This window comes from Pteropus alecto, unplaced genomic scaffold (genome assembly GCF_000325575.1).
Source record: "Pteropus alecto unplaced genomic scaffold, ASM32557v1 scaffold304, whole genome shotgun sequence".
Taxonomy (NCBI): Eukaryota; Metazoa; Chordata; class Mammalia; order Chiroptera; family Pteropodidae; genus Pteropus; species Pteropus alecto.
The window spans coordinates 425,542-435,834 of record NW_006435869.1 but is presented as its reverse complement, the minus strand read 5'-3'; the positions used below and the strand labels follow the sequence as shown (position 1 = coordinate 435,834).

At 41.8% G+C, this 10,293-nt stretch overlaps 1 protein-coding gene across 1 annotated transcript in view; it reads right to left on the bottom strand.

Annotated features, from left to right (window-relative positions):
- Positions 1 to 9,931, bottom strand: part of LOC102894830 (zinc finger protein 709) — a 13,926-nt gene extending 3,995 nt beyond the window's left edge. The window contains exon 1 of the mRNA XM_006911744.3: positions 9,775 to 9,931. Within this exon, the coding sequence (XP_006911806.1) occupies positions 9,775 to 9,777 (3 nt within the window). The 5' untranslated portion in view covers positions 9,778 to 9,931. The remainder of the gene's footprint in view (positions 1 to 9,774) is intronic.
- Between the last annotated feature and the right edge of the window lie 362 nt (positions 9,932 to 10,293).

The following is a 10,293-nucleotide window of genomic DNA, read 5'->3' as shown; positions in this document are numbered from 1 at the left end:
AAATAAGAAAATTGATATAGAGATGAAACATATATTATTAAGACCATCAATTCCTTGTGAAAAACAATTTTTTCATCTTCTTCCTCATTACCTACCTTTTATAGCATTGAAGAGACAGAGGGTAAAATCTGCATAAAGTTTTAAGGAACAAAACATAGTGAAAAACTGGAAGTTTTTCCTTCTCTTCCCATCAACAAAGCCAGCTGCCCATGTCATCCTAAAGTCCTTTACCAGTAATCAGGTGCAGCTGGCTGGATGTAAAAATGCTTGAAGAAAAGGACTGCTTTGAACTTGTGGGGTATTTATCACAGACTGAGTTCTTCCTTCTCTCTCTGTGTCCAATCCAAAGAAATTGAAAAGTTATTTGGAACTTAGAGCTCAGACACAAAGAAGAAGGAATGGCAAGTTAGATCACAAAGTCCCTGTACTCATGTGCTCAGGGTTGCTTCCGGCCAAATTTTAGAACACATGCTGAGATAATGGGCCAGAAGAGCTCTTTCTAGTCAAACCATAACAGAGTACCATGGGCCTCGCTGCCCTTGAGGAAGAGATTACAAGCTGCAGATTTCAATGGAGTTCATTGAAGTCCACATGGGTTGAGATGAATTTGCCCATGATTACAGAATACATAAAGGATTCAACAGTGCCTTCCTCCAAAAGAACAGAAAATTTCCATTCTCCTATTTCAAAGGAAGTGTTTACCGGGTCACTCTGGAGACTACTTTGCCAAGTTCTGGTGTGGCACTTTAAAAACTCAGGAGCTGTCATTCTCATTCTCACACACACAAAATAGAAATTAAACACACACACACACACACACACACACACACACACACACACACACCCTGCAGAAAACCCAACCAAACAAAAATAAAAGTAAAAGAAACTTGAAATGAACAAATCTTCTTAGATCCACCAGAGCCTTGATGTCACAGGCAATACTGACATCTCCAAAACAGGAAAAAAGAAAAAAATATATATGGTATTGTGAATATGCCCCAACTATTCTGTTATTCACAAGGCTTGCATTAAAAAAGAAATAAAATACATATATATGTATTTTTTTTCACCCAAATCTACTGCAAAGATGATAAAGAATGACAACAACAACAACAACAAAAAACGAACACAATATCCATGAACCCTAGGGCAACTTTTAACACGGGGTCTGAAATACATGTAATGGGAATACTTGAAGAAAAATAGACAGAAAGAAACAAGAAAGATAAGTGAGGGAAGAGTCACTAAAATTTCCTAAAACTCATAATAGATGACATACTGTTAGTCCAGAAAACTCTAAAACAGAAAACATAAAAAACACCAAATATGTATACCTAAGTATACCATATTCAAATTAGAAATCAAAAACTAAGAGAATGTATTGAAAGAAGCCAGAAGGGGAAACAGACTATAGGTATAGAGAAACAAAGATGTGAATTAAATCGAACTTCTTTTCAGGAAAACACACACACACACACACACACACACACAAAGAACGGAGTGCAGTGAAATATTGAATGTTTTGAAATTAAAACAACACTCTCATAAAACTGTGTCAAGCAAAATTATCCTTCAAAAATAAAAGAGAAATAAGGACTTTCTGAGACACAAATAGAGGAAATCTGTCACTAATAGATCTACTTTGAAATGTTTCACAGTTCATCAAAAGAATGTAAATGATAAAGGTAGAGTAGCAGAAAAGGAATTAATAAAGATAAAACATCTTTTGTATTTCTTATATAACTCATGACACTTAAAATAATATTAGCAATAATTTAATATTAATAAAAATGTTTATGGGTAGTTGAAATAAATGATAGCAATGTGACAAGGAAAAGTGGAGGAGGGGTTGGGAATAGTGTGGTATGTGGTACTTGTACAACCAGTGAAGTGGCGGAGTGTTACTTGATATAGGATTGTGTGTTAGTTGTAAATGTGTACTCAGAACTGAAACTACTACTATCAGAAAGGAAAAAAGGGGGAAAGGAAAATAAAGGATTTGATAGGGCAACAGCTAAAAAAGTTCTTTTTTTAAATGTGTGACTGATATGCTATTAGAGAAATAAAAAATTAGGTAAAACGCTCAATTAAAGCTAAAGCAAGCAGACAAAAAGATTGAAGACAAAAAGAAATAAAGAACAAAGGAAACAAATGGAAAACAGTAAAAACATTTGGTAAACATTAATCTAACAGTATCAAAACCCACTTTAATCATCAATAGTATCAATATAATTGAAAAATACAGTAGTATCAGAGTTTCAAAAATCACACTTACTTATATGTTGTCCACAAGAAACCCACTTTAAATATGTAGACAGATGAAAGGTAAAGGGATGGAGGAAAATAAACCATGCCAACGGCAAGCAAAGGACACTGGCATGGGTATGTGATTTATAAACAACCGCGATTTCAAACCAAGGAAAACTCCAGCGATAAAGAGGGACACTGCATGATGACAAAGGGGTCCATCTCCAGGAAGGCACAGCAGTCTTTTAGGTGTATATATGCACAGCAAAACAGAGGCAAAATATATAAGGTGAGGGCTGACAAAATGCAAGGAGAAACAGACTCAGCTGCTGTGGCTGGAGACTTCAATACCCCCTTATCGTGAATTATAAATTCCAGGAGCAGAAAATCAGGAAGGACGGAGTAGAACTGAGCAGCACTCTGAAACAGCTGGATTTAATGGTAACCAACGGAATACTTCATGCAACAGTAGCAGAATATGCATTCTTCTCAAGTTCACATAGAACATTCGCCAAGACAGAACTCATCCTAGGACACAAAGCACACCTTAAAATTTTGAAAGAACAGGAATCATACAAAATATGCTTTTAGACCACACAGGAATTCACCCAGAAATCAGCAACATGAAGAGAGTTGGAAAACCCCTAAATACATGCAGATTCAAAAATACACAGGATCAAAGGGGTCTTGAGAGAAATGAAAAATTATTTTGAACCAAATAAAATGAAAACACAATGTAGCAAAGTTTGTAGGATGCAGCAAAAGCAATGCCTGGAGGGAAATTTATGGCACTGAACAAGTACACTAAAAAAAAAAAAAATCTATACTCAATAATGTAAGCAACTACCCTAAGAAACAATTTAAAAAGAATAAACTGAAAGTAAACAGAATAAAAGAAATAATAAAAATTATGAAAAAGTCAATAGTATTGTAGAAAATCAATGGAGAAAAAAAATTTTTAAGTTGCTTCTTTGACAAGATAAATAAAACTGGTAAACATCTAAACAAGATAACTCAGAAAAGAGGCAGAAATTACTACCATCAGAAAGGAAATAGGGAGGAAATGAAAACAAAAAAGGATTTGATAAAACTGAACATTTGCTTAGGATAACAAACTGCCAATAGAGGGAAACTTCCACTTCTTGCAAAAGAACGTCTTCACAAAACCTGTAGCTAAATCTACCGCTTTTATTCCTCACAACATGAGTGTCTACATTAAACACCAGAAAGAACCCACACAGGTAACTCCTGGAATTAATAAGAGACTAAAACAAAGATTAAGGAAACACAAGTTAACTGCTTTCCTATAGACCCACACAAGTACACTCAACCGATCTTTGACAGAGGAAGTAAGGCAATTCAATGGTAAAAGGAAGATTTTTAACTAATAACGCTGGCAATAACACATGAACATACACGAAACAAATATAGACACAGGCCTCACACATTTCACAAAAATTAACTCAAAACACATCACAGATCTAAAATGTAAAATGCAAAAATAATAAACTTCTACACGATAACACGAAAAAATCTAGGTGCAAAGAAAACAACGAGGTATCACTATGCACTTATTAAATACTCAGAACACCAAATGCTGGTGGAGATGTGAACGCGCAGGCAATCCGCACTCGCTGCTGGTGGGAACGGGACTGGGTACGCCTACACTGGAGACAGGGACTTTTTTTCAAAACAAAATGTACTCTTACTACACATAGTGAGATCCAGCAATCATGCTCCTTGGCATTGACCTAAATGGACTGAAACCTTATGTCCACACAAAAACCTGTACATGAATATTTGTAGGCACTTTATTCATAATTAGCAAGAGTTAGAGTTAAGTAAGGTGTCCTTTGAAAAGCAGACAATCAATGGTAAATCCATGCAATGTAATAAAAAAGAGGGATTAAGCCATGAAAAGACATGGGGGAACCTTAAAAGTACATTGCTAAGAGAAAGCAGCCAATCTCACAAGGTTACACACTGTATGATTCCACTGTATGGGGCATTCTGGAAAAGACAAAACCACGAGCCCATAAAAAGATCTCTGGGTCTGAAGGATTAGGGTTAGAGGGAGGAATGAATGACTAAGGGGAGCACAGAAGATTTCTGGGAAGTAAAACTATAATACGGTATATAAAAATGATGGATATACATTATTACAAGTCTCAAAACCCATAGATCTTATAACATAAAGTCAACATTAATATAAACAGGGCACTTCACTGCATCAATACTGGTTCAGCAATTGTAAATAATGCATCACAGTCATACAAGATTTAAAAAATAATGCAAACTGTGTGGATGCACTGTGCTCTCTGAACAATTTTTCTGTAAGCCTAAAATGGCTTTTAAAAAACTGAAGTCTATCAACAATCAAAAAAGATGAAGGCAGACTCACTACAATTCACCCTTGATGACTGACTGATGGAAGAAACAGGCCACATATCATTCAACTCATCAGACCTTATGTCAATACGCCAATGCAATGCCCTATGAGCCTGCGACCAGTACGGAGGAGAAGCTTCCATGGATGCCCCGTGGGAGAGCGGGATGCTCTGTGTTCCGAGAAGCGCCGTGGTTACCACCAGTGGAGTCTGGAAGTCCAAGGTCAGTTGGCAGTTTCCTGGTGAGCCTGGTTTTGGGGAGCTGGTTGTCTCGGGGTGCAGACAAGTGTTACCTAGATCTACACGTGGGGTGTAGACAATGTCAAGACATTCCCAGAGTTCTTTTACCAAAGGGCAGCTCAGACGACGGTGCAAGGGCCTGTGAACATAGGCAGATGGGGACAACTGTGGGCCAGCGGTAAGATGACTGCTGTAATGTCCCAACGAAGGGATGAAGAGTCGCAGCTCTACACTGTGCTCCCCCACGTACGAGTGTGTGTGGTCCTCTTGAGAGTCTGCCCTCCCCAGGGCCGGGCGCTCACTGAGTCCCTAGGAACAGCCCAGGGAACCCAGGAGCCTGCGAGAGGGGCGACCTCCTCTAGCACTGTAACTTCTTTCAAGGGACTGGAGTAAGGAAGGTCACCCCTCCTGCAGGTGGCACAAGCTGGAGGGCCAAGGGCTGGCTCCATCATGTCACAAGCAGATGTCAGCCGCCTTGTTGAGCACAGGGAGCTGTTTCCAGGGCCGAAGGCACAGGCCCCTCAGCAGCAGGTCCCGTGCTCAGTGCTTATGACAGCCTCTGTTTCAAAGAGAGCCCAGCACGTCGTGATAACTGTGGCTCCGATGGCATATCGTATGGGCCTAGGACAGTTTTTTAATCAGAAGCCTAGGGACAACTGAAAGCCCTCCTCCAGAGCCTCACATCACTGCCAACAGGGTTAGAGGCCCTGATGTGACAACCAGTTGCTGTAGAGGGTAAGTACCCTGGGCTTAAGCAGGGCTTGAACTGCTCCCTTCGCTGTGAAACCGAAACCATGGTGCTGTCCACTGCCACCCGGAGGGTTAGGATCTTTGCTGCAATGGATGCGGGGGCAGTGGCAGCAGCCGTGTTACTGAGGGGTCCTGCTGGGCCCTCTGGGATTTCCCCACCTACTGTCTGTCATCCCTGTCTCCTCTGTCTGAAATAACTGCTCCTGAAGGAGTGACCATCTGATGGGCTCCCCTCATTCACCAGGCATAATCATCCTTGTACCCCCAAGATCTGTCCCTAATGTCTGGGCAAACCCAGCGTCAGTCACACATTCTAGCTAAATACACAGTAGGGTTCCAGCCAAGACACTGACCCAGGAGCACTGTAAGGAGGGTTCCATTCTCATACTCTGCTCACAAAGGACAAGGAATTACTTAAACTGCCAACCCGGAGTCCTGGGTATACAGACCCCAGGCTCGGTAGATCCACTACACAGCACAGGGCAGCACAGCCCACAGGAGAACTCCCCAGCAAGCAGCAGCTCAGTGCGAGGGCCTCCAGGTCCACATTGGCCTGACAGATAAGGAGCACTAGGGGGAAAGGGAGGGGTGGGGTTACGTTGTCAGGAGTCAAACGTCAAGTAGGTGAACCTGGACTACTCACTGCAAGAACAAATACGAGTAAGAAAAATGTTCATCATACTGGCCAGTTTTTATATAAAGAAATTAACAAGATGATTAGGAAGTGATCAAAACTGGTTATGAGTGTGGCTGGAGTGAGAGCTCCAGAGCAGAGCAGGATATGCAGGCAGAGAGTCTTCTGTAGTTAGTTACCTATCTCAGAAACGTTCTTAACATTCCCATGCATATTAATTTAAAGTAAAAAGTGATATGTGTATATACCATATTTCCTATGATTTATCATTATTTTAAATTAACTTTTGCTTTTTAAAATTAACTTTTCTACATAGACACCACTCCACGATTTAATCCTTTAAACACTAAATGATATAAAAATGCAGACCATAAAGAATTTGTAAATCACTTTCTAACTAAAAGTACAAAAAGCATTGACAATTTTCTCTCTGCTATATTTCACAATAAGGCTACATTAGGAGATGAGTAAGATGTTATAATGCATTAGATTTGCAATTAAGCTCTGAAATGGACAGGGAATTTCAAATATTTATGTAAACTTTAAGGCGTTTCCTCATATTATTGAAAATAAATATTCAACTGTTTTTTTCCTCCCTTACATTAAAATTAGAGTTCCTTTACCTTGGGAACAATAGTATAGCCTTTTACACGTCAAAGTTCTCTAGGACAGGGACATACAAAACAGACCTAAAAACGGAAAATGCACTTGAGCACTTAAAAACACCCATCTCATATCTTAAGTTTCTCTTGCCTGAATGGAAGAAAAATTCTATTTGGGTCCGCAATTTTCTGTCCTTACTCACATCGTATCTCTCAATCAACTTCCAATTTAAAACCCCCAGTTTTAATGAAAACTGGAATCAAAGGGCTGCAACATTTAATGAATAAAGGAATCCGACAAAAAGAAAGAAATATTGGAATCAAGGCAGATAAGCAACCTGCCTCCCTGCACAGAAACACATTCAGAAAGTTGAACATAATCACAAACTTGGGGGTCTAGACACCCCTGGCTGGGACAGAATCCCTGGAGAGGGTCAGTCCCTGGGGAAGGAGGGTAGAACGCTTGAGCCACTCTAGGAATGAAATCTGGGAGCCCAATACCTACCCCCTATCCCCCCACCCACCTCCTGTAAGCATGGAAGCACTCCCTCCCACCAGGGGGAATGAAATCTGGGAGCCCAATACCTACCCCCTATTCCCCCACCCACCTCCTCCCGCCAGGCTTCCATTCTCACAGTGAGGAAACTCAGCCTGATTCAGCTTAAGTTCTGACCCCAGTGAACTCCCCAATTCATAAGCCCTTCGTTCACAAGACAGAACCCCTGATCTTCACAGACTTTCTTCTTGTGCACAAACTACACTCTGAGTGCACCTAATCTGTTGATGCAAAACTCAAAACGTCTAAAAATGTCTAGGCCTGAGGATATCACAACCTCAGAAAGGGCATCATCCCTCCTGCCCCGCCCATATGTACACCTGCACCCCCGGCTTTCCAGGGCTGTAGTTTCTCTCAGTGTAAAGTCTCCTTCCATTGTAGGTATGGGCAGGTAGGACACCTGCAGGGGAGGCTCCCAGAAGAACCAAGTGGGCCTTCAAATACTTCTCTTTTATAAAATAATAAGTAAAATAAAATAAAATAAAAATAATAAATAGAGCCACATTAAAATGGAGCCAGAGCTGCCATCCCAGAAGAAATGCATTGTATGTCTTATGCCTCAAATCTTGGAATGTTAAAACAGGGCAAAATAACCTTTGGACTGGGCCTAACCAACATTGTGTCCCAAAGAACAGTTTGCAAGGATAACAAGAAAGCAGATATTCTCACTACAGAACTGATGACTAACTGAAAATTTAAAATTGTTTAGAATTAGCTGTGTTATGTCACTATGCTACATCATCTGCACTAATAAAAATGCCTTTCTTCTATTGATGTAATGGTTCCCCTTTCCTTTCTCATAAATATCTCTTGCCTTTATCTCCTAATTGGAACATTAATTGGGCTTCTGCCTGAATCGACTCTTCCCAAATGGCTACTCTATTGATCTCAAATAAGTTCTTGTTACCTCTCACTTTGAAAGGGCTTTTTTGTTGTTTTCTTTTCTAAGTTAACACTTCACAAGCTCAAAGGAGCCTTGGTTTGAGTCACTGACCACAGGTCTCTCTGCTCTCCATTAGAGTTGCTTGGGACCATCAGTGATATGTTAAATGACACAAATCCAGTATTTATGTGGAAAGGAAGAAAATTATAAAGGTTTTTTACTAGTTCAAACAGAAAACCTGAAATATCTTTTTTTCAAAAGTCAGTTAATTACATTTCCAGGAAAAGAAAGTAATTTATAAATAATTAATAATACTTGAACAATTCTACTCTGCAAGGCTAAGCCCTCGAATTGTATTTTAAAAACACCCCAAATAAAACAAACCTCAGAAATGTACTACACACATGCTCAGAAAGAAAGAATGAAAGAATAATTCTATTAAAATGGATAGTAATATTGGAATACTTTATTTTCTGAATTCATCTCTTTTGTGCCTGTTTGGAACTATTTTATACAGTGTTTCAAGCTCTACTGATTAAATACATTTTATCCCTATTGAAAAAATAAGACTTAAGTCAATAAATGTTTTCAACTGACAAACCCCGTGAGGGGCAGTGGTGACAAGAGACAACATGGAGGAAAGTTTCCCAAGAGGAGCCTCCACCCAAAGGACTTCCCGAAGGACGTCTGTGCCCAGGGACGGTCCTAGGTGGGGAGGAACCCAGATTTCATAAGACGTATTCAAGGAGGGTGGTTATTGTTGGCTTTCCTCTCACGCAAAATATCCGTAAGCAAATAATAAATCTTTTTAATAAAAAAGAGCATTGCAAGGCTCTGGGTAAAAAATAAACCATTAAAATATTGGGACTGCCTGAAATAAACACGGAGAAAAAAATAGTTGATAATGATGCTGTGATTCGGAGGGGGGACGGTGGCTTAGGGAATGCCTGTAGGTGACTGGAAATTTAGGGGCTTATTGCTAGCCCTAGGTGAACATAGGTTGGTGGGGGACAGGGAGGTGGATTTCAGACCCTGCTCCCTAAACCTTTGGAAAACTCAGGAAAAAAAGGGTCACCCCCTAGGAAGAAAGAAGGGACCGGGGATCCCACAGACCGTAGCTCCTCCCACGCATGAACCAGGATGCCCAAGTCACGACTGTCCCTCGATGACCCATTGCGTAGTCACTGCACCATCTGCAGAGGCACGGAGCTGCGCGCAGAGCTGTCCAGGGAGGCTCTGCGGCCAGGGCCGAAGTCGCCGTGCGCAGAAACGGGACAGTACGACTGGGGTCCCGGCTGCCGACCCAGCCCCCACGCTTCGCGCTGGAGGGGACCGAGGTTCAAGCGGCGCCCGCGGGCGGAGGCGGAATCCGGTGGCGGACCCCAGACTTGTCCGCAGGGAGGCCCGAGATCCGCCATGGCCGGTTCCAACCAGCCCCTTGTCCCTGTCTCCCCACGCCACAGCAGAATACTCACCATTTCTAGGTTTCCTGCGTCTCCCTGAGTCCTTCCTACGACTCCAAGACCAGTGCAGATCACAGCGTGACAGAGGTTGCGACAGAGCCACCAGGGACCATCAACCGCAGGCAACACCAGACTCTGGGAGCCGCAGGACGCAGTTGAGACGCCCACGCCTGTGCGGCACATATCCCCACCCACCTGCCCCAGCGGCACCCTTGATTGGACAGTTCCCAAGGCCGCGCCCCCTCATGCCTGAGTGACAGCTGGCGGCAGAACGCAGTCTTTGCTGAAAGGGCTCCGCTCGTCTGCAGTACCAGACCCAGCCTGCAGAATTACCAAAAACAGATTTTTTTTCTAGTCCTGGGGCTACCTGTGTTTTCTTCCAGCTCTTGGTGAAGGCCAGGGCACAGGTGTGCACAAGGAATTCCTGATTTAGTTTTCAGATGGAGCAAGTAAGTGACTCAGGGCAGGCCTGACTGGAACAAGAGGACCTCATGTCTTCTAGGGACAAGGGCTTGGCCATAAAGCTGAGTC